The sequence below is a fragment of the Furipterus horrens genome, unplaced genomic scaffold (assembly GCF_987537825.1).
Source record: "Furipterus horrens unplaced genomic scaffold, mFurHor1.1.pri manual_scaffold_4, whole genome shotgun sequence".
NCBI classification, from domain to species: Eukaryota; Metazoa; Chordata; class Mammalia; order Chiroptera; family Furipteridae; genus Furipterus; species Furipterus horrens.
In genome coordinates, this window is record NW_028327174.1 from 202394613 (window position 1) to 202418892 (window position 24280).

At 58.9% G+C, this 24280-nt stretch overlaps 1 protein-coding gene and 1 long non-coding RNA gene across 2 annotated transcripts; both read left to right on the top strand.

Moving 5' to 3' along the window:
* Positions 1–6739: 6739 nt before the first annotated feature.
* Positions 6740–7680, top strand: LOC150013875 (uncharacterized). Its single transcript, XR_016510597.1, has 3 exons — positions 6740–6839; positions 7033–7077; positions 7501–7680. It is a non-coding gene; the product is annotated as an uncharacterized LOC150013875 (long non-coding RNA).
* A 7545-nt stretch (positions 7681–15225) lies between these two features.
* Positions 15226–18993, top strand: PAEP (progestagen associated endometrial protein). Its single transcript, XM_090274954.1, has 7 exons — positions 15226–15383; positions 16182–16321; positions 16851–16924; positions 17309–17428; positions 18042–18146; positions 18353–18397; positions 18814–18993. The coding sequence occupies exons 1-6, from the start codon at positions 15288–15290 to the stop codon at positions 18367–18369; spliced, it is 552 nt and encodes a 183-aa protein (XP_090131080.1). The 5' UTR covers positions 15226–15287; the 3' UTR covers positions 18370–18397; positions 18814–18993.
* Positions 18994–24280: the final 5287 nt, after the last annotated feature.

Sequence of the window (24280 nt, forward strand, 5' to 3'; positions counted from 1 at the left end):
TCAAGAAGGTAGCAGTAAAGGGGGGCGGGGAAGAAACCAGGTACAGAGACACAGCACGGAGACAGAACAGCTGAGGCTCAAGGTCACAATGATGCAGCTTGACGTTGCAAACCCAGGTCTGCCTGGCACCAGGGCACAGCCTCCCAGGTCCCTCAAGGGGATTTTTACCTGGGTCCTTGGCGTTTTCTTGAGGACCACTGGGCCCCATAAGGCAGGGCCTGTCTCCCCAGTGCCTGTAGGGGCCTGGCAGGGGCCGGAGGAGCTGGTGAGCGCTGGCTGAAAGGTCACGTTTCCATTTTTAGCTGCAAACACTGGTTCCCTGGGACCTGGTCTGGGACCAGCTGCTTTGTTTTTCTCACTCGGTTTGTTTGTGGAGCCCCCTGGTGGACGCTTTGGACCCGGATGCCCCAGGTGATGAATAGGTGAGCAAGGCGGGCAGACAGTACTGTCAGCTGCCCGCAGCCCTCTCCTGGCCCAGCCGGGATACTCCGTTCCCGCCGCCCCAGGAGATCAATTCAGCCCAAGGACAGCCTCAGCACAGGCTTAGGGGCACCAGGGTGAAAAGATTGACACCACACAAAAGGGTCCTCCATGTCACACACACACACACAGACACCTTTTAAAATTTTTATTAAATATCTTTTTAGGATGCAGAAGGCCACGGAGGCTGCCCTCCTGCTCACTGGCTGTGGGTGAGATGCTGTCCTGCCTGTTAGGGTGTGAGCTCCGAGGGCAGGGGTGGTATCTGGGGTAAAGAACATTCTTGTGGGGGAGCAGGCTGAAGAGGCTTCGTAGCTTGCACCGAGGAAGAATCCAGAGCCATCTGTCCATTCAGGCCTGGTGGGTCCAATGTCAGCTCCTGGTCCCTGGCAGAGGCCAGTGCTGGAGCAGGCAGGTGATGTCCTCCCCACAGGGGCGGGGGGTCTAGACACCCCTGGCCCATGGCAGAGCTGTCGGCTGCGGGGGCAGTGTGGAGCTGCTCTTCCTGGGCCTCAGGATACTCTAGGACAAAGCTCACGTCATTGTCCCCCACTTTGGAGTTTAGGAGCTGACCGACTTCATGCAGCACACGCAAGGACATTCCTTCTTGTGAGGTAAGGGTCAAGATTGAGCAGGTCTCGGGACTAGGAGAAGGAGCTGTCCCTGGTCCTGGCCTGCTGGCTAGATGGAAGGGCCAGCTTTGCAGTGGGACAGTGGGTGCTCGTGGGAGCTTGTGGTCACAGATGGCAATGATTCGTACCGGGAAAGGTGTGAGGGAAATGCAGAGGGCAGTACCCCATAGCCGGCAGGGCTCCCAGCCCATGGACAGCGTCCCTGGGCAAAAGTCAGCCAAGAGTACAGAAAGCATGAAAGGTCAAGAGTGATCCATGAAGGGTCAGATCAGCCTGTCTACTGGCGCAGTCCTTGACAGCAGAGAGACTTGCGGGATGAAGATGGCCTCTTGGAGTGGCCTGGGTTGGCAGGAGGGGTGGCAAGTGCCCAGGTAGCCTTGTCCACTACAGTCTGACAGGCCAAACCGCCGGCATGATGCCCCTGTGGCTATCCAATTTCATTGGTTAGTTCTACCAAACACTTAAGAAAGAATACACCGATCCTCCTCAAACTCTTCCAAAAAGTTAGAGCGAGGCCAGCGTTATCCTGATACTAAATAAGATGATGTAAACGAGGACAGTACAAGAAAACCCCAGGCCAACATCCCTGAAGACTATAGACATAAAAATTCTCAACAAAATGCTAGCAGACCAGAAATGCTTCTGCAGCATATTAAAAAGATCATCCACCGTGACCAAGGGGGATTCAACATGCAAGTCAATCAATGTGATGAGAGGGAAAAATCATACGATCCGCTCAAGCAGAAAAAGCATTTGACAAAATTTGATATTCATGCATGATTAAAAAAAACAAAACTCAACAAATTGAACACAGAAGGAATTAACTTCACCATAATAAAGGCCATGGCTGACAAACCCACAGCTAACACCATACTCAGTGGCGAAAAGGTGAAAGCTTTTCCTAGCAGATTTTCCTGGTAAATCACGTTCCTGGGTGACTGTCATGTCAGGAAGTTGGGGGGGGGGGGGGTGTCTCAGGAACCAGCATCATACTCGGCTCCTAGCTGTCCTGGAAAAGCCTCCCTGGCAGAGGGGGGCCCTGCTGGGTCTGGGTGACTCTGGCAGCCATTGGAAAGAGGGGGAGAACACTGAGCGTCAAGCTTGTACAGGGCTTCCAGGGGAGGATGTGTATTTTTATTTTACCCATTCTATTTCTTTTTTATTATATCTTTTCATTACCATTTGTCCCCCTGATACCCTCTTCCGCCTGCACGCAGCCCTGTGCCAGGTGGTAGCCCTTTAGTTCTCTCTCTCCAGGGGGCTGCAACCACGTGGGTCCAGCAGCTCCCGGGGGCCAGGAGCAGATGGCCTGGGCTCCGAAGGACTAAGCTTTAGTGTGAAGCAGACTCCCTGGGCCTTGACTTTTGTTTGGGCCTTGCTGGAGACAGGGTTGGACTTTTTCCATGGCGGAGCGAACAGAGATGGCAGCTTCTGTTTCCGCCCGAATAAACCTTGCCACAACACAGCTTCCATGCGTGGGTCCTTGGAATGCTTCCATCGCAATCCCGTGGAAGACGGCACCCCCACCCAGCGATGGACGGGTCTTCCCTCTCTGTGTACCAAGTCTAAGACACGGAGGATGGAGCCAGGGTGTGTGCTGCCCAGGTGGGTGTCTGAGTTCCACAGCCCCCTTCCCTGCAGGGACTGCCACGGCTGGTCACTTCCTTCCTCCTCTGCAAGTTCATCAGATCCCCCTGGAAGCCACACTGCCCCTCCATCAGAAGGAGCCCCCAGCCCCTTACCAGCCCCCCATCCTCAGCCCGTCTCACCCTGCACTACCACAAGAGCCCACCAGGCGGCAGGGCCCACACAGAAACCGGGACTGGGACTAAGCCAGGTTCTGCGCTCCAGGGAAGCAAGACGTGGGAGTGAGACCTGGGACCTCCTAGCCTCACCCTCTCTTGGGACAGAGAGAGTGAGGCTTCTGGCCACATGCACTTCTGCCTGCTGTCTCTGCGCGGGGGTGCCTGCTCCCTGACCTGCTCAGAGGCCAGAGGTCAGAGGTCAGACCCACCTCCCAGCGTCAGCAACTGCTCTAGCAGCGGGCGTTTCTGGGTTCTTCTTGAAATCACAAACTCCACCAAAAAAAGGTATTACCTTACTAGCTGGAAGGAGAAGAACGCCCATGGGAACATCTTAATGGATATTGAAAAAAAATTATTTGAAATCACCAGTTATGATACAAAAACGGTTCTTTGCAATAAAAACAGAAGAGATCATGGTCTACATCAACCCCCTCATGGGACAGCACCCCTGGGGATGAGGCGGCGGGAACAGGCCCCAGGGTCCCTGAGAGCAGGACTGACAGTCACCCTGAGGTCCTGGCCAGGGCCGCAGGGCGAGAAAGAGGACGGAGAGGAAGACGAGGCTCCTGGACGGGACAGCTGGCTGGAGGGAAGACCTCATGGTCCTAAAATAACTACAGATTAGCAAGACTTCGATGGAGGAATCGGTAAGACCCGAGTCTGTACGTCCCCTTGGAAGGACAAACACAGAGTAGAAACAAGAATAAATTTCAACGTTCCTGTGGAAAATAAAGGAAGGGATTTCTCTCCCTTCTTGACCTTGGAGCATTTACTTAGAAAACTGGCGTGTCTTTCTCCTCTCGGTGCATCCTCACCGAAGGGCCACGTATGATTCATGTGAGGGTTTTTTTAATTAAAAATATTATGGGACCTCTTGCCCTGGCCGCTGTGGCTCAGCTGGTTGGCGTGTCGTCCAAGGCTGCGGGACTGATTCCTCGTCGGGCACGTGCCTGGGTGGCGGCTTTGGTCCTCGCTCCACTGCCCCAGGTCCGGGCGTGTATGCGCTCCATTCGATCCCCAGTTCAGGAACATCCGGGAGGCAGCCGATCGAGGCTTCGCTCTCCCATCGATGTCCCTCTCCCCCTCCCTCTCCCCCTTCCTCTCTCTCTAAAAGCAATGAAAAAAAATATCCTCAGGTTTTCTGGATGAAGCGTTGTCCTTGTTCCTGAAAAGGGTGGATCAGAGGAGGGCAGGTTGTGGGACAGAAATGAGTTCAGGTTGTCACTGTCTGGACCCCGACCCAGGAAGTGTCCCGGGCCCTACCAGGAACAGTAGGGAACACAGGGAACATTCCTGTTCCGACTCACAGGGAAGAAGACCTATTGTCCCAGTCGAGGAAGCCACCTGGGGGTGGAGGAGGAGCCTCGAGGATTCGGGGAACCCGTGGCAGGGGGCCACACGGTGCTCCGATATAAGGCCCCGAGCCTGCCGCCTCGGCCTTCCTGCTCCCGAGCTCAGAGGTGCCCTCAGCAGCCGCAGCCATGAGGTGTCTCCTGCTGGCCTTGAGCGTGGCCCTGGTGTGTGGCACCCAGGGCATCTTTCTCCGGCAGCTATGGGAGAACCTGATCATCCAAAAGGTTTGGGGACCGGGTGCTTTTCCTGGGGCAGTTGGAGGGGGTGGTGAGCTGCGGGGCAGGCGGGGACGCGGGGCCTCAGGGGAAAGAGGAGGCAGTGATGTTAGGACCCTCGGCCGGGTCGCTGTCCTCGGGGTGGCTTGTTTGGTTTCTCAAGGCCCAGATGGTTCCAGGTAAGTCAATCTCTGGACTTGCGAGCCACCTGAGCAAACACAGAAGTGTTGTGTCAGTGCAGGAAATACTACAGTCCAGTGTGGGGCAGAGTAGAGGGCCAACTGGTTCTCACTGACCCGCCAGTTAGACTCGGCCTGGCCCAGATGGGGAGGGATGGAGAGACTCCTACCCCATGGGGCTGGGGTCCCCTGCCCGCCCCCAGAGCAGCTTGGCCCCTCCCCAGGTGGCTGGGACATGGTACTCCATGGCCATCGTGACCAACGACCCCACCCTGCGGAACATTGAGGGTGCTCCTCAGCAGCTATACATCAGTGAGCGGCAGCCCACCACCAAGAACGGCCTGGAGATCACCGTGCAGAAATGGTGGGTGTCCGGCTGCAGGGGGCAGGCTGGGCTCCTGATGGGACCCTGTTTCCTGTGGGCCCTATGGATCCCCTGCCCAGGGCCCTGGGCACACAAGCGGACCACACAGGGTGGCCGCGGGATCAGTGTGGGGAGGGCCCGTTGGAGGCCCCTGGAGAGCGGCAGCTGGGGCTGGGGCCTGACGCTCCTGCCCTGGCCCTGTCTGCCCCTGGGGTGGCGGTAGGGGTGTGGGACAGAGCGGGCTGGGGTGGGAATGAGAGCCCGGACCCCCTAACTGCCAGCGACTCAGGTCGATGCCCTGACCATGGTCCAGGGCCATCCCAGCCCTTTCCTCTGGTGCACATGAGCCATCAGGAGCCTGGTCACCTGCGGCTATTGGAGGTGACAAAGAGTGTAGCCTGGGCAGGAGACGAGCTCCGATCTCCAGACGCCTCTACTCCAGGGACCCTCCTGGAGCCTGGCGTCTCTCCCCACCCTCGGCTGGGCTTGATCGCCACAGAGTCTGTGCAGCGGCTCAGGGGACACTGTCTTCCAGGGAGAATGGCCGCTGTGTCGAGGAGAAGATGTTCGCAGAGAAAACCAAGTCCTCTTTCTCATTCCGGATCAACGGTATGTGCTAGATCCGGGCTGCTGCCCACCCCCTGTGACCGCATCTCAGGACGACGGTGTCCTCCCTCCCTCCGTCCCTCAGTGGTGCCCAGGGTCTCCCTGGTGACCAGCACGGAAACCCCACCCCTCAACCACTCTGGGTCCCAGGAGACGGGAGTGCGGGTGGATGAGTGATGACTGGGTCCTGCAGGCGGTGGACGTCTCAGGCCAGGGCACCCAGACCCCCTGTGCCCAGGGGCCACTCCAGGGAAAGGCCGGGGCATTTCGGGGCCTAGGAGCCACTCCCGGTCCTCCCCTGGTGGCTGTGCGGGAGGGTGGCCAGCATTCCCTCTGCTGGTGCAGGAAGGACCCAGCCTTAACCCAGCCCATCTGTCCCTCTTCCAGACGTGGAGGACAGCAGTGTCCACGTGCTGGACACCGACTACAAGAACTTCATGTTCCTGTGCATGGAGACCACTGCCACCTCCGCCTCCGGCATGAAGAGCCTGGCCTGCCAGTACCTGGGTACGTGCCTGGCCCAGGCGAGGCCAGCGGAGACCCCAGGGCCCACGGAGAGAGGGTGGTCGAAGGCTGGGTGGCTGGGGAAAAGGGACAGAAATGCAGGCTGGGGGACGGGTGACTGCAGACCCCGCAGCCTTTGCTTAACAGAGTGTCAGTGATTCACCCAACAAGACGTCAGCTACAAAAACATCTTTATACTCTGCCGACGTAGGTGACATGTTCACTGTCACAGAAGTGGTGTCCTTGGGCGTTCCCAGGACTCCCGCATCCACCGTGGCTGAGGGGCTGGGAAGTTGGCCCACAGAGCAGCCGGCAGGTGGTGGAGGCCGCACAACCCAGGGGCCGCAGGCCCTTGTCCCCTGTGACCGTGTAGAGGCTACCTGCAGCTATGGCGTGGGAGGAGGAGGGGCGACAGGGCCAAGCAGGGACAGGGACCCTGGAGGACAGTGGACTGAGCCCTGGAGACCACCCCTGGGAAGCTGGGCCAAGCTCCGCCAACCCCAGGATATCGCTTTTCCATCCAGAAAAGGGTCCCCCAGCTCCCTAGATCCCCTCAGAGCCCCCAAGGCCCAGGAACTGACCCCCTGCCCCCACAGCCAGGACCCCGAAGGTCAACAAGGCCGTCATGGACCAATTCAACAGAGCTATGAGGCAGCTCTTTATGCCGACCCCTGTCATCGTCATCCCGACCTGGACAGGAGGTGACCCCCAGCCCCTGCCCACGACCCCCAGTCAGAAAGCCATGGCTCCTATGGGGGCCTCCCGATTCCCCGCAGGCCTCCCAGGAGGCACGTGGGAGGTGGGGGGGGCAGAGCCCCTGAGGTGGGGTCCCCGCAAACCCCTGTGGTGTTGTGGCTGACCTGTGACTACCCCACACTCCCCCTTGTCCTGCAGAGAGGTGCCCCGTCTAGGCAAGCTGCTGCCAACCCACCTCCTGGGGTAACGTACCTGCCCTGCCCCCACGTCCTGGGCATGGATGTGGGGATGCAGTGGGGCCCAGACCCCCCTCCCCACTGTGGGAACGGTTGGGACCTGGGAACCCGGGGTCTCTCCCAAGGGTCTGGGGATGGAGGCTGGCCGCATGCCCACTCTCTGGAACGGCCTCGAACTGCAGGGTGTCTTTCCTGTGTCCTGGCCACAGTCCTGTGATGTCCCTCTGCTCCTTCTGGGCCCTGGTGTGGGCGAAAGTGGGGCTGGGAAGTGCTGGCAGGGATGTGGGGGGGAGCCACTCAGCCTGAGGTGGGGGGAGGCACGGCTTGTCTCCCACAGGAGGGACTGTCCACACCCCCAGTGGGGAGGAGCTGGTGAGGGTCCAGCCCACAGGGTCCCTGGTGTCCCAAGGGTGTCACTCGTCCATTTCAGGAGCCTTGGCCCCTCTGCAGCGATGACATCACCCCTCCTCCCACGTCAGGGCGCTCGGGAGGGACCGAGACCTCAGAGGCTGCTGGACGTCGCTCTCCTGGGACCCGGCAGCTTGGGGTCCCAGCCTGGGGCCCGCTGCTCTGTGTGGTCCCCCTTCAGCAATAAAGAAAGTCACCAGCGCGCCTATCTGTCCGAGTCTTTCTTGGTGACTGGGCGGGGTGAGGACTTGCGGGTCAGGCCTGGGGACAGGGCCGCCGCTGCATCACCGGCCTCGGGACACTAGGTCAGGACACATTACCAGCTCTCTAAGCTTTTAGGAATCGAGATGCCCCAAAGACAGCTCTCGGGTTAAAGCTGCCATCCAGCCGACTCCAGAGCTTCACAAAGGGCAAGAAATGAAAACGGACCAGCCTGTCTGTCCGAGTCTTTCTTGGCGATGGGAGGGGGAGGTGAGGAGGCAGGGCAACTGGGCGGGGCCGGCATCAGCGGGAGCCCTGGGGAGCCTCGCCTGCGGCTGTGTAATGGGTGTTGGGCACCATCTCCCATCACAGCGTGTCCTGCGTCTGTCACCGCAGGGCTGCAGGAGCCCCAATGCTTGCAGAGTGGCACACCTGAAACTCACAGTTTTTTATTTAAATGTCTTAAAAACAGCCCACATGGAGGCTTCTCAGCACCTCCTGCCTCCTGCCCTCCCTCGGCTTGGGGCGCAGCCTGCTCTGTGGGGGGCGGGGTCCTCCGAGGTCAGCACTGATGGGCAGGGCAGGACCACAGAAGTCAGGGGACAGGGGTGTTAGATGCTCGCTGTCCTTCCTCCCTCACCCAGACCAGGGTGAGGCCACACAGCCCCCGGGGGACACGCTGGGCCAGAGGCAGGGCTGACCTTGCACCCAGGCCCTTCCCTGTCCGCACTGGGCTCTAACCCGACACACTCAGATCCCAGCTGCAGGGACAGGAGGCAGGACAGGAAACGGCCACCGGCAGGTGGGAGGAAACTGAGCTCATTTTTGGGAGAGCAGAGGGCAGCTGAGTCCCCTCTGAGCTGGGTCACCCTGGCGGCACGCTGGTGTGGCGGCTGCTGGGTGCAGCCATCAGGGCTGCTGTCACCTGCTTGCCGGTGTCCCAATCTGTGTGTTCTCTGAGAGCACAGACCTCCGGGAGCTGTGGGTGAGGAGGGGCAGATGGGAGCCACCTGCACCCCAGAAGTCGGTGCCACCAGCTCCGCCCCACTGCCTGCCGTGGGCTGTCCTCACACTGACCCGGCTTCAAGTCTCCCCAGATGCAGGGCAGCCGGGGCAGGGGTGCAGGCCAGTGCGCTTCCTCCCGGCACCCCTGTCACCACCACCATCAGCTCAGAGCCAGTGACGCTGCCTCTGGCTGAGCCCACGCACCAGGAAGTTCCCCAGTGAGGCCAGGGCAGAAGGACTTCCGGCCCGGGCAGGGCAGTGGGGACACTGTCCCTGCTCAGCACACTTTTAAACCCTGAAACAGCAGAGCCACAGGTCACCACGTTCCCCACGCAGGACACGCAGGACACCAGGCCTGGGACTTCCTGACACCGGCCCAGCCACAGGAGGCAGCCCAGGGCGGCTCACTCCCCATGGGGCACAGCCTGCTGTGCGCCATGGGGACACATTCCACTCCCCTGGGAACCGAGGCTGCCTGGCTGCCTGGCGGGAGAAAGCCCTCCTGCCCCTCAGGCAGCACCCGAAGCGCCAGGGGGACCCAGATGGAGCCGCAGAGGCTCTGATCACTGGACTGTCACCAGATGACCCACAGTCCACAGAAGTGAGCCGGGACCCGTGTGCTGCGCCTGAACGGGGAGGCTGCCTGGGGCAGCACAGATCTCACAGACCCCGGGTCTCCCAGCACGACAGGCAGCTCGTCAGGGAACCCCGTGGAAAGTCGCCCACCACACGCAGAGCCCGGTGAAGCAGGGCCTCAGTGAGAAATGGGGAGCCCCGGGCTGGAGCCCCCCGATGCGGGCTCTAAAGCAGCCTCCATCAGAAAGCCTCAGCAAGTAACAGGCAAACACCCCAGAAACAAAGGACGGCACAGAGAAGCCCCGCGGAGGAATGAGTTATGTGGGAGCCCCATGGGGAGGCGGGGACTGAGGCCACAGGAGCAGAGGTCCGGGCTCACGGGGGCTGGAGGGCGGACGACAGACTCGCAGGCGCAGGGCGCGGAGGGTTCTGCCAGGTGCACGTGGCGGAGAGAGAGGCGGGGCGGCCGTTCTAATATCCTGTAAAGTCGGCCTCAGGGCAAGTTGGCAAACGGTAACCTGCCAGGCACACGTGACCGTGCCGTGAGCCAGCAAACCCAGAGCTTCACCGCAGGGGGACAAAGCCGAGGGACTGCAATCGGAGGAGGGACCCAGCCTCCCCTCCAAGCGAATCACACCGGCAGGAGAACACCAGATGAAAATGCGGATCCGGACATCGCCATCAACCGGCAGGGTTTAACTGGGTGTACAGAGCACGCCACCCGTCCTAAACACCCATTTCCTTTCCGTGCCTGCGGAGCAGTCCCAGATCCCGCAGGTTAGGGGCTCGGTCACCTCCACCTGGACACCGACCACAAGGCCAGGGTGTGTCGCCCGGGCTTCCGACCCCCTGGCTGCAGCTGGGAGCATCTGACAGCACCTCCTTGGGCTTGAGTTGCTAGCACAGCTCCCAGAACTCAGAGAAACATTTTACTTCCCGGATCGCTGGTTTGTTATAAAGATCATAGCGGAGGAGCAGCCAGGCAGAGACACACCGGATGAGGGAGGCAGGAGGGTCCGTGCGCTCCCCGGGGCCCCCGCTCTCCCCCAGCCTCCATGTGTTCACCAACTGGAAAGGCCCTGAGCCTGCCCCTGTGGGGTTTGATGGTGGCTTCCTTACACAGTCAGGACTGATTAAATCACTGGCCACTGGTCCTGAGGTGGGGGTGGGACAGTCACAGGGTTTGTTCCCTTAACAGCCCACCCCTCATCCGTCGCTGTGTTCCAGGTGGCTCGTGAGCATAATAAGCCCAGGTGTGCTTGGAAGGGGCTGGGTAGGAGTATTAAGACACTTTGTCAGGCCTGGCCGGTGTGGCTCAGTGGATTGAGCTTTGGCCTGTGAACCAAGCGTCACAGGTTTGATTCCCAGTCAGGGCACATGACTATGTTGCACGTCAGGTCCCCAGTTGGGGGCGTGAGTGAGAGGCAACCACACAGTGATGTTTCTCTCCCTCACTTTCTCCTTTCCCCTCTCTCTAAAAATAAATAAATAAAACGAATAAATAAATAAATTATTTTTTTTAAAAGAATCACAAAAGCTTGAAAAAAAAAAGACACTTTATCACCCTATTATGTAGGAAATTCCAAGGCTTTCAGGAGCTCAGTGTCAGGAATGAGAAGAAGCCCACGTATACAGGTGGGTAAGAGGAAGTTTACAGGTGTGAGTATGTGGAACACAGTGTATTCCTGTGTGATTATTTATGAGGTAGTGTGTTATTTTCCATACAAACGACTGCAAGCTACTTTTGCCCACCCCGGCCTGTTTCCTGCTGCCCATCCCAGCACTGCACTCCCCTCCTGTTGTTTCCCCCCCTCCCCAGGCCCCTGTCCCATCCCAGCGGGTCTCCGCTCCCCAGTGGGGGCCAGCGTCTCCACATGGTAGCTTCGCCCCACTGATCCCCAGCACAGTTCACTCCTGCAAGACCAGAAGAATAAAACCAAGGGTTTCCCGCCTGCGTAACAGTGCCCCAGAACAAGGTCAAAAATATTTACAGGGATACGGTGGTATCCAGAACCCAAGAAGGTGAGCGTACCATGTCTGGCGTCATTGGAATGACCCATCATGGGAAGAACGGAGAAAACACAGTCCTGCGGACAAAGACCAGACCACCCAGCCAGCCCCAGACTGACCCAGAGCTCAGCACGCGGGCCGTGACAGGAAAACCTTTGTTACAGATCTGCTCCATGGGAGGGGAAGCGCGGGAAGTGTGCCGACGACCCTGATCCAGCTGCTGGACGTGCAAACAACAGTGTCTGTCTCTGTGGATCTGCCTCCTCCAGGGACCCCGGAGGAGTGGGAGCTCACAGAATTTGTGGCTCTGTGACTGGCTTCTGTCACTCAACACAATGTCCTCCTCCAGGGCCACCCACGTGGTAGCAAGTGTCAGAATTTCCTTCCTTTTCAGGGCTGCATGATGTTCCGTCATGTGGATGGACCACATGGGGTTTCTCCATTCACCCACCGATGGACTCTATGCTATGTTCAGTTTCGGCTGTTGTGAATAATGCAGCTGGAACATGGGGGTGTCCATGTCTCCTCCAGACTTGCTAACAGTTCTTTGGGTGCCCACCCAGGGGTGGGGTTGCTGGGTCCCATGGTCATGTTGCTTGCTTTTTGCAGGAACAGCCCCGCTGTCTTCCCCGGTGGCAGTAACTTGCCTGTGAAGGGTGCTCTGTTTGGAGCACGTTGGCAGTGTTATACTATATATAATATTTGGCATACTATATTATATTTTGTCTGCCATGATGAGGGTGCTCTTGGGGCGTGGGGCACGCGGTGGCAGGGGAAGGAGTTGGGAGGTGACCTGTGCTGTGTCAGAGCCCCCACTGAGGGAAGGTGGGCCCCCGAGATGGTCAGTAAGCACGATTGTGAGAAACGCTCACAATAAAAACCGGGACACAGGACTTGAGCAGTAAAGCGAGGCCTTTATTCACGAGTCTGCAGAGCCGGGCGCACCCTCATAGCCAGGAGAATGTGCGCCCCAAGTAGACAAAGGAACCTGGTTTTATAGTCTTAGCTTCCCCACCCTGAAATTGCCACCCTAAAGTGAGAGCGATTAGCTTCCCCGCCCTAACGCAACTAGCTCCCCCTCCCCTCTCCTCCTTCCCCGTTTCTCCATGACTGGGTACTCTGGAGGTACAATCTAACCCGTTCATCTAAATGCCCCTATTGTGATTTGTGAATATACATCAGAGAAGGAAAACTCTGACTCCAAAAAACCTCCGCTGCCTTGCGGCATATCTCTTCAGGGGAAAGGCTAAGGGAGTAAACCCCGACAGAAAATCCGGAGCCGGAGTCCCTAAGGCGGTTTGACGTTGTAGTCAACACCGGCAACTCCTGCGGCGCACCTGAACCCAAGCTGTATCGACTCCGTCTTTCCCTTGGACCCTTCAGCTGCGAAGAGAGGGGGGGTCTGCTGCATGGGCAACAGCAGACCCTCCATATTACCCTGCCCAGGCTCTGTAGCTTCAGCGTCATCGCAAGATGTCGATTCAACACGGGAGGAGACAGATACCATGTCACTCCCGAGTCGGACTGCACAGCCATTCTTGGCGGTGCAGATAGACTCTGAAGAAGCTACACCATCGTCTCTCGAGACGGACGGCTGCCGACGACGACGACGATCCACTCCCTTCTCAGAGACCCTTTAATTACATTTGCCCTTAAGACCCTTCAATTACATTTGCCTTTTGTTACCAATGACTTTGCTACTGGTTTGGGAGTCACTATGACCTTGTTTCTAACACGATGGGGCATGCTTGGGGGCCCTGGAGCTGGGGGCGCACTGGCGTGACCACAGAACAGACCAGCGCCCACGCACCCACTCTGCTGCCCCTGTCCTCGGCTCACAGCTGCGGGCCGTGGGCCTGGGGACGTGGAGTTCCCAGCTGAGCCAGAGCCCCCTGAGGCTCCCCACCCCCGAGGAAAGTAGCTTCCTGCTTCTGTAATTTAACACAAGCCTGGCCCCCACCCAGTTCTACGGAGCAATGGCTCCTGGGGGTAGGGGGCAGGGCTGGGGGACGGGTGGGCCACGTCTCGTCCCAGGTCCCATCACTTGGCCCCGACGAGGGCTCAGTGGCCCTCCCGCGCCTCATGCCGCCGCCACCCCAGGACAGTGGTTGCTTGTTTTCCCTTGTTTTAAGGTATCCTGTGGCACTTCATTCCTGGAAATTGCAACTAGGCGTGGCCTGAGAAGCATGCCCTGAGGACACCTGCCGCTGGGGACAGCCAGCATCGCCCAAGCTCTCCAGGAAACAACTGCTTTTCCTGGCGGACCTGCAGCTGTGTGACCCTGTGTGACCCTGCAGGGCAGCCTCTGACCCCTGGGGCACCGTGGACACCTGTCTCAGCGGTCTGCGCCAGGGTCCTGGGGCCGCCGTAGCAAAGGACCACACACGGGGGCCAGGCAGCGGCTCCTGCCAACAGGAGTTCATTTCCTCCCAGTTTTGAGGCCGGAAGTCCACGGTGGACGTGTCCCAGGCTCCAGGGGACCATCCTTCCTGCCTGTCCCAGCTCCTGGTGGTTTCGGGGCCACATCACCCGCATGTCCGCCTCCCTCATCGCACGGTCTTTTCTCTGTGTCCCCTGCTTCACCTCTAAGGGCACTAGAATTAGACTAACGCCCACCCTCCTGCAGTGTGGCCCCATCTGAACGAACAGGCCCCTCTGAGGTTCCGGGTGGCCCGAGCTTCCGAGCAACCCCAGCCCGCTGAGCTGCTCTCCCTAAGACGTGAGAGCTGGGAAGGCCCGGCATAGAGGCCGGTTCCCGGGTCACAGAAGGTAATACGGACAGGGGACCAGAGGGTCACTCCGTGCAGTGCCTGCCGCCAGCGGCACGTGCTGGGACGTTTAGCTTCTTCGGGTTACCTCTGACCTTCTGTCAATAACTGCATTTCCTGTCCACCCTCCCCCCACTTGGCTTCAACCTCTTGCAAAGTTTCATGAGACTCAGGAATGGCCTGTCTGAGCTGGGGGTTCCCTGGTGAGGGCCTCAAGCTGTGGGTCTCAGTCCCTGTCGGGGGGGACTACACCTGAGCCTCCTTCTCCTCCCCCTCCCCCTCCCCCTTATGAAAGGGCATTGGGGTGTCCTGGGGTTGTCTCTCCTGCGGGTGGGCACTTACCAGGCACCGTATTAATTGGCTTCTGCAGGAAAGGAGCCAGGACCACAGAGCAAAGCAGAGCGAGTCCAGGAGACGCTGACCGTGGCAGGTGGGTGGCAAGGCCCTAGCCTGCGCTGGGTGGCCTGGAAAGACCCCCGGGGACCCACCTGCCAGGGCCCCTCCATCCAGGAGGCAGAATCCTCCCTTCTAGGACAGTTTGGAGCCGCTGCACCCCCTCCTTGCTGAGCCCCCCCAGTGCCTACCCTGCCCCAGAGACAAGCAGGTGAACCACGTAAGGTGCCAAGTGATGGCCTTCGCACCCCCTTCACACGGGGCACAGGGCACGCACGTCCCGCCGCGGTGCTGTTGGCCAGCGTGGGATCAGTGAGACTCGGTCCCCTGTGACTCACTCGGTCCCCTCGACACTGGCCAGGGGCTCCTGGGCACCGGCACAAGGCAGCTCTTGGGCTCTGAGGCCCTCGCCTCTGCGCTGGGGGGACAGGGCTTCGGGGGATGGAATCTGAGACCCGGAGAGCCAAGCATCCTACCCCGGGCACTTGGATCTCACTCCTCACCCTCCAGGACACAGCTGTCCTCAGTGCCGGCTCCGACCTGTCACTGTCCAGAGCCCGACCCAGGAAGTGTCCCTGCCACCGGCGGCCAGCCAGGGCCCCCACCCCCGAGCCTTCCCTTCTGGGATCTGTCAGGAACTCTTCAGGCCCCGGGACACAGGGGACTTTCCTGTTTGGACACAGGGGGAGGAAGACCTATTGTCCCAGTCGAGGAAGCCACCTGGGGGTGGAGGAGGAGCCTCGAGGATTCGGGGAACCCGTGGCAGGGGGCCACACGGTGCTCCGATATAAGGCCCCGAGCCCGCCGCCTCGGCCATCCTCTCCCGAGCTCAGAAGTGCCCTCAGCAGCCGCAGCCATGAGGTGTCTCCTGCTGGCCCTGAGCGTGGCCCTGGTGTGTGGCACCCAGGACATCTTTGTCCCTCAGACCGGGGAGGACCTGGACATCCAAAAGGTTTGGGGACCGGGGTGCTTTTCCTGGGGTGGCTGGGGTGGATGGTGAACAGCGGGGCAGGCAGGGACGCGGGGCCTCAGGGGACAGAGGAGGCTGTGATGTCCAGGGTCTGCGTGGCTCCGCTGGGGCCGCCGTAACAAAGCGCAGGGACGCGGCTTAGACAGCAGACAGTCACTGTCTCTCGTCCCGGAGGCTGACGCCCGAGACCCCGGCGTGGGCAGGGCTGGCCCTGTGGGCCGCTCTCCTGGGCTTGCAGATGACCGTCGTCGCCCCGTGTCCTCACGTGGCCGTCCTCGCCCTGCCCTGCGTCCTCACGCGGCCTTCTCTTGACACCCGTCTCTGTCAGCGCCTCCCCCTCTTGTAAGGTCGCGGGCAGGCGGGATCGGGGCCCACCCTAGGGACCTCACTGGGCTTCTTCACCTCTTCAAAGACCTCACACCCAGATAGTCATGGTCTTAGGTGTGGGGTTCAGAGCTTCAACGTGTGAAATTTGGGGGACACAGTGTACCCCTAACAGGGTCCCTGGCCCCCCACTTTCCCCACCTCCAGCCATACATCTCCCCTCGCTGACCACCTCACTCAATTCCTCAGCTGGGCGGGGGGCATGGGGTCCCACAGCGGGCCCAGGCAGGAGGTCAGCGAGTGCCCCCCAAACCCAGCCCCTCCTCTTCAGGCTGGCCTCAGGGAGTTGGAAATGGGAAGCACTGGACCTGGCCTGGACGGGAAGGGAGGGAGACCTGCCCTCCCTGTGGGGCTGGCGTCCCCTGCCACCACCAGAGCAGCTCTGCCCCTCCCCAGGTGGCTGGGACATGGTACTCCGTGGCCATGGTGGCCAATGACATCGCCCTGCGGAACACAGAGGGTGCCCCCCAGCGGCTGTACATCAAGGAGCTGCAGCCCACCACTGAGGACGACCTGGAGGTCACCGTGCAGAAATGGTGGGTGTCCCGGCTGCAGGGGGCAGGCTGGGCTCCTGATGGGACCATGTTTCCTGGGGGCCCCATGGATCCCCTGCCCAGGGCCCTGGGCACACAAGCGGACCACACAGGGTGGCCGCGGGATCAGTGTGGGGAGGGCCCGTTGCAGGCCCCTGGAGAGCGGCAGCTGGGGCTGGGGCCTGACGCTCCTGCCCTGGCCCTGTCTGCCCCTGGAGTCAGGGTAGGGGTTAGGGACAGAGCGGGCTGGGGTGGGAATGAGAGCCCGGACCCCCTAACTGCCAGCAACTCAGGTTGATGCCCTGACCATGGTCCAGGGCCATCCCAGCCCTTTCCTCTGGTGCACATGAGCCATCAGGAGCCTGGTCACCTGTGGCTATTGGAGGTGACAGGGAGTGGGCACGAGACCAGCTCCAGTCTCCAGACGCCTCTACCCCAGGGACACTCCTGGAGCCTGGTGTCTCTCCCCACCCTCGGCTGGGCTTGATCGCCACAGAGTCTGTGCAGCGGCTCAGGGGACACTGTCTTCCAGGGAGAATGGCCGCTGTGTCGAGGAGAAGATGTTCGCAGAGAAAACCGAGTCCTCTGTCTCATTCCGGATCAACGGTGTGTGCTGGATCCAGGCTGCGGCCCACCCCCTGTGACCGCATCTCAGGACGACGCTGTCCTCCCTCCCTCCGTCCCTCGGTGGTGCCCAGGGTCTCCCTGGTGACCAGCATGGAAACCCCACCCCTCAACCACTCTGGGTCCCAGGACACGGGGGTGCGGGTGGATGAGTGATGACTGGGTCCTGCAGGCGGTGGACGTCTCAGGCCAGGGCACCCAGACCCCTTGTGCCCGGGGGCCACTCCAGGGAAAGGCTGGGGCATTTCGGGGCCTAGGAACCTCTCCCGGTCCTCCCCTGGTGGCTGTGCGGGAGGGTGGCCAGCATTCCCTCTGCTGGTGCAGGAAGGACCCAGCCTTAACCCAGCCCATCTGTCCCTCTTCCAGACGTGGAGGACAGCAGTGTCCACGTGCTGGACACCGACTACAAGAACTTCATGTTCCTGTGCATGGAGACCACTGCCACCTCCGCCTCCGGCGAGCAGAGCCTGGCCTGCCAGTACCTGGGTGCGTGCCTGGCCCAGGCGAGGCCAGCGGAGGCCCCAGGGCCCACGGAGAGAGGGTGGTCGAAGGCTGGGTGGCTGGGGAAAAGGGACAGACATGCAGGCTGGGGGGCAGGTGACTGCAGACCCCGCAGCCTTTGCTTAACAGAGTGTCAGTGATTCACCCAACAAGACGTCAGCTACAAAAACATCTTTATACTCTGCTGACGTAGGTGACATGTTCACTGTCACAGAAATGGTGTCCTTGGGCGTTCCCAGGACTCCCGCATCCACCGTGGGTGAGGGGCTGGGAAGGTGTCTCCCGCCCACTGAGCGGCCGGCAGGTGGTGGAGGCTGCACAGCCCAGGGGCTGCGGGCCCTTGTCCCCTGTGACCGTGTAGAGGCTACCTGCAGCTATGGCGTGGGAGGAGGAGGGGCGACGGGGCCAAGCGGGGACAGGGACCCTGGAGGACAGTGGGCCGAGCCCTGGAGACCACCCGTGGGAAGCTGGGCCAAGCTCTGCCAACCCCAGGATGTTGGCTTGTCCTTCCAGAGCAGTGTCCCCTGGCAGGGTCCCTGGGCTCCCTAGATCCCCTCAGAGCCCCCAAGGCCCAGGAACTGACCCCCTGCTCCCACAGCCAGGACTCCAGAGGTGGACGAGGCCATCATGGACCAATTCAACAGAGCTATGAGGCTGCTCTCTGTGCAAATATCTATCATCTTCACCCCAACCCTGGCGGAAGGTGACCCCCAAGCTCCTGCTCATGACCCCTGCTTGTGACCCCCAGTCAGAAAGCCATGGCTCCTATGGTGGCCTCCGAATTCCCCGCAGGCCTCCTGGGAGTCACATGGGAGGTGGGGGGTACAGAGCCCCTGAGGTGGGGTCCCCGCAAACCCCTGTGGTGTTGTGGCCGACCTGTGACTACCCACACTCCCCCTTGTCCCGCAGAGAGGTGCCCCGTCTAGACGAGCTGCTGCCAACCCACCTCCTGGGGTAACGTACCTGCCCTGCCCCCACGTTCTGAGCATGCATGTGGGGATGCAGTGGGGCCCAGAGCCCCCCTCCCCACTGTGGGAATGGCTGGGACCTGGGTCTCTCCCGAGGGTCTGGGGATGGAGGCTGGCCGCATGCCCACTCTCTGGAACGGCCTCGAACTGCAGGGTGTCTTTCCTGTGTCCTGGCCACAGTCCTGTGACGTCCCTCTGCTCCTTCTGGGCCCTGGTGTGGGCGAAAGTGGGGCTGGGAAGTGCTGGCTGGGCAGGGATGGGGGTGCCACTCAGCCTGAGGTGGGGGGAGGCAGGGCTTGTCTCCCACAGGAGGGACTGTCCACACCCCCAGTGGGGAGGAGCTGGTGAGGGTCCCGCCCGCAGGGTCCCTGGTGTCCCAAGGGGGTCACTCGTCCATTTCAGGAGCCTTGGCCCCTCTGCAGCGATGACATCACCCCTCCTCCCACGTCAGGGCGCTCGGGAGGGACCGAGACCTCAGAGGCTGCTGGACGTCGCTCTCCTGGGACCCGGCAGCTTGGGGTCCCAGCCTGGGGCCCGCTGCTCTGTGTGGTCCCCCTTCAGCAATAAAGAAAGTCACCAGCGCGCCTGTCTGTCCGAGTCTTTCTTGGTGACTGGGTGGGGTGAGGACTTGCGGGTCAGGCCTGGGGACAGGGCGGCCGCTGCATCACCAGCCTCGGGACACTAGGTCAGGACACATTACCAGCTCTCTAAGCTTTCAGGAGCCGAGACGCCCCAGAGACAGCTCTCGGGTCAAAGCTGCCATCCAGCCGACTCCAGAGCTTCACAAAGGGCAAGAAATGAAAACGGACCAGTCACTGAACCTCAATAGCTAACTATTCACACAACAACTCATGTGTGTCACTTGCAAATCAAACTCTGTACTCTTTTCCAAGTGCAGCCCATGACCTTCAAGGCCATCTTCCTGATCGCCACCAGGAAGACTCAATATCAAACTCCCTGCGTCTGTAAATGCATCTTTTTTCCTGGCTCGTGTGACAAAAAGAGACTCCCCCTGGACAGAGGATCCGGGCACAAGAGGTGGGAGGCGGAAAGGAAGCTTGTTTGCCTTTCACAAACTTGACAGCGTCACAGATGGACGAAAGGGTCCATAGCAGCCGAATCAGGGATTTCCAAATAACGAGAACAATTTACATATACTATTACAATACAGACCCATTTCAATATGCTTGTATATTAATTATAAATATGTAGGGTGCGTATACATAACAACTGATGTATAATATTAAAGTTTTAAAAACAGAGGTGGAGTAGGTACATTTCTAAGGAAATATCAATGACTGATATTGGCTGAAAAGAGAACCTTAAAAGAACCCTTTGTGCGGAAATCAAGGACGTTTCTGGCTGTCCGCCGTCAGTGGATGTGTGTTTCCCGCTCACACAGTGTGTCCCAGGGCGCAGAGGTGGGAAGGCTGTCCTAAAACAGCTGGAGCATCCGCATTCAGGATAAAGACACAAATATCTAAATAATTTATTAGCAGGTTGAACCCAGCAATGTATGCAATGCACTGTTTTAACTTTGGAAATCAAAGGTGTTTTCCTGTTAGAAAATGTATTAAAAACTTACTGACTTACCTGATTCAGAGAGAAATGCTCGCAGAAGCACCTTCCATGGAATAAAAACAATGTCAGAAACATTGTCTCCCACGAAGGAGGCAGACCCATCCCCTGTCAAGGGTGTCATTCATCACTGCCTGGCTCATGCTGCATTCGTGAACACCCCTAGCTCTGCAGTGGCTTCGAACACCGAAGGTGTATTTCTTGTTGGTGCAGAATGTCCTTTGCAGGTTAGCAGGGTGTCTGCACCCCGCGGTCCCTCAGGGATCTAGGCGGGCACACAGCCGCCACCCACGAGGCTGCCGGTCACCACGCCGAAGGGCAGCCACAGACGCTGAGGGCCCGGCACCGTCCGCCATCTAACCCTCTCTCCTGAAAGGGGCACATTTCACCTCCTCTGTACCTGTCGGCCAGAAGTTCTCGCTCGGCTGGAAGGCAACCAGCCGGCGCCATCAACCTGGGAAGACCAGGGAATGTCCTTAAATGGATAGTAACTTTGTTAAGCCAGCTAAGGACATCCTTAATGATAAGAGGCTGAAGGCTTTCCCCGGGGCTGAGAACAGGGCTGGCTGCCTTACGCAACCTCACGCTGAAAGTCTCGGTGCAGTGAGACCACAGAAGAAGTCACAGCTACCGCTGTCAGGATGAAAGGAGTCGGCACTGTAGATCCTGCCGACATCAAACGAACAGTAAGGGAATGCTAGGAACAACGCTCTATATGCAATCTGACAATTTAGATGAAACAGACCAGTTCTTCAAAAAAAAACAAAAATAAAACACCCGCCCTGGCCGGTGTGGCCCAGTGGATGGGCATCGTCCCGCACACCGAAAGGTCACCGGTTCGATTCCCAGTCAGGGCACGTGCCTGGGCTGCAGGCCAGGTTCCTGGTTGGGCGCACGCAAGAGGTAACCGATCAATGATTCTCTCTCATATCCATGTTTCTCTCCCTCCCTTCCTCCCTCCCTTCTCCTTTACCTAAAAATGAATAAAATAAAATCTTTAAAAAAAATGCAAATGACAACTCATGCAGTATGAACTAGATAAGTTGAAGAGCCCTACGAGTATTTTAAAAATTGAATTTCTAATTTTAAAACTCCCCGAAAAGACACTTCCAGGCCCAGATGGTTTTACAGGAGAATTCCAGCAAATGTTTAAAGAATTAGCACAAATGTTATGCCATCTCTTGTGGAAAACAGAAGCGGAGGGACCCTTCCCAACTTGTTTTATGAGCTAATATGACCCTGATTCCAAAACCATACAAAGATTTTTTTAACAGACTAATGTTCCTCATTAATATAGATGCAATGATCCTTAACAAAATATCAGCACACAGATTTCAGTGATACACAAAATTCAATATACACCACCACCAAGCAGAGTTCATGGCAGGGTGGAGAGGCTGGTTCAAGACTTGAAGACCAACCCATGTAACCTGCTGCTGTATCAGGTTCACGAAGAAACGTAGTATGAGCCTATGTATCAGTGTAGAAAAGCGTTCTACAAAATTCAGCACTCATTCGTGATGAAATAAAAACTCAGAAACACAGGAGCAGAGGGAGCATCCACAGGAAACTTAGAATTCACGTTGTACTTAAGGGACGCCAGACACTCACATCAGTGACAGGTGGCGGGTGACCAGGAACGTGGCGAGGATATCTCCTCTCACCCCCTCATTCAGGAAGTCCTAGCCAGGGCAACAAGGGAAGTAATAAAAGGCATACAGATCTGAAAGGAGGAAGTAAAGAATCTCTCCTGAACTTCCCACCAAGACGGAGGCCTAGACAGACACGCTGTGTCTCCCTCCACAACTAAGAAGGAACACAACCACCTCAAAACTAGAGACAACCAGAAGTTCCAGAAAACCCAGCTACATGGAAGTCCAGCAAACAAGGATATAAAGAAGAAATGCTCATCCACACAGGTAGGGGGCTCGGAGCCGGGGCAGAGAGGATGCGGTGTGGTGGCGGAGGCAGTGGCGGCAGCGGCAGGCCCGCAGAAAGTGCAGTCACACATTTTAAAAAGTCGGGAGGGACACCTGGGGAGCGCTCCCAGCTCATTGCCAGACCTCGCAGCTCACGGTCCCAGCCCCGGGGAAAATCAAGCCTCATTGCTTCTGACTGTGCAGACCAGTGGGGGTTGGGGAGTCCACTTGTTTAAAGGGCCCCCGTGGTCCTAGAACGTCCGCAGGCCCACCCACTCGGGGAACGACGGCCAGGGCAGCAGCTAGAGGGTCATCAGTCCCATACGGAAGTGGGAGAGGTGCCTGGAAGAGGGGCGAGTGCTGGGCAGGCGGCATTGTTCCCTCTCAGACCCTCCCCCACACACAGCGCCACAACGTGGTGAAATGGTTGCCCTGTACTGACAAATCCCTAAGGCTCCGCCCCTTACAATGTAACAGGTGCAACAGCTCGACCTAAGACACAGAGGCAAACACACACAGGAGCCTGTCAGAATGAGGAGACAGAGAAGTATGGCCCAGCAGGGGGAACAGATCCAAGATTCCAGCGGGAGAACTAAGTGACACAGGTAAGATTATCCTAAGATTTATATGCAAAGGCAAAGGAACTAGAGCAGACCAAATACTTTTGAGAAAAAAAAAACGAGAGGAACTAGTCTATCAAATTTCATACCTTGTGAGAGTTCTGGTCATTGAGACACTGTGGTCTTGGCAGAGTCCAGAGCCCGGAAACAGACTCACACCACTGTGACCGAGCGACACATGGTGGCGCGGATGTGGGTGTCTCTCACTTGTGCGTGAGGCGAGGATGGCTCGCCTGCCTCCTCCACACGCTGGCGCCCCCGTGGCCAGTCCCTCCGTGCCCAGGCAGGCTCCCAGCAAACAGCAGCTCTCTCTCGCCGTGATCTCTCAAAGGGAGGCGTCTCTGTCCCCACGTCACGGCCAGGCGCCCAGAGCACCTTGCACGTTCTGTTCCTGTTCCCGTCCCGCTGCGTTATCAAAGCTCTGTCCACAGAAACCCTGCAGCTGAGCTTCTCGGCAGGGGCGGGGGGCTGGGGGAGCCATGGCCGTGGAGTGACCGTGACCCTTAGACGATCCCGTTGCGGTGCTTCTCACTACCTTGCAAAAAAAAAAAAAAAAAAATTCAGGTCTGTTTTGGGCCTTAGATGCGGTAGCTCCTGAGCCTGGAGCATGGGGCTGCCTCTGTCCCACGCCTCAGTGGCCGTGTGGCGGGTTCCCTCGCTCTCTCCGTCACCCGTCGGAGGAATCGATGACTTACAAGGAGCCACCAGACACCCGTAGGACGCCAGGGCTGCTGAGAGGGAAGCTCACACCGAATCAATAATTTCTTTTTAAAGATTTTGTATATTTATTTTTAGAAAGAGGGGAAGGGAGGGAGAGAGAGAGAGAGAGGGAGGGAAGCATCGATGAGAGAGAGAAACATCGATTGGTTACCTCTCGTAGGTCCCTCTACCAGGAATCGAACCCCCAACCCAGGCATGTGCCCTGAACGGGAATTGAAACAGTGACCCTTCGCTTAGTGGGGCGACACCCAGCCAACTGAGCCACACTGGCCCGGGCCCTAGTCCACACTTTTGACCCTGAAGGGAAAGGGCCCGCTGACAGCGAAGTGGAGGGGCAGCTCCTGGAGGGGGTCTCGCTTTGAGTCCTGAAGGTTCTAACACACATACAGAAGGGAAAGGCACAGGCTGTCCCCACATCCCCCCTCAGTGATGACAGGAGTTGACATGCCCAGGACGGCCACTGGGTGGCATCAGAGTCCTCTTAGGACAGGACCTCACAGGGATACGCTGTCCAAACCGCGGAGTACAGAGCTCAGAAGGGAAAGCCCCCTCCGGCTCAGCCAGCCTGCTGTCTCCTGTCTGCACCTTATCCTGGGAAGCTGGGCTGTGGGCAGCACTCTGTCCCCGTCCCCAAGGGCCGTGTGGACTTTTACAGGTGATCTCATGAGCGTTCTCGGTGACCCCCACAGTGGGGGTGGGGTGCTCGCTCTCTGGCTTGTGAGGACGCGTCAGCTGTGTGTTTAGCTCATCGAGAGCCTCCTGAGCGGGCCCCCAACATTGCAGTGACTGTGCTGATCCCCGAAGCTGGCGGGCACAGAGGTCATTGCGTGTGAGCCAGGCAGGTGGAGCCTGGCTCAGAGTCACCCGCTGTCCTGCCCGCCCACCTGCCATCCTGAGCTCTCGCCAGGACCCACCACTGGGACCCTCAGACGCTGGGCCCCTCCCAGGGCCGGCAAAGGCCCGGAGGCAGGGAGGGGGGCTGTCCCATGGGATCCCCAAACCCACTCTGGCTGCCTACAGGGGCGCTCCCTT

Coding starts and splice junctions, on each gene's coding strand:
- PAEP (XM_090274954.1), top strand. CDS start 15,288: ATGAGGTGTCTCCTGCTGGCCCTGAGCGTGGCCCTGGTGTGTGGCACC. Junction 16,925..17,308: donor TGTCTCATTCCGGATCAACG/GTGTGTGCTGGA, acceptor TCCCTCTTCCAG/ACGTGGAGGACAGCAGTGTC. Junction 17,429..18,041: donor CCTGGCCTGCCAGTACCTGG/GTGCGTGCCTGG, acceptor CTGCTCCCACAG/CCAGGACTCCAGAGGTGGAC.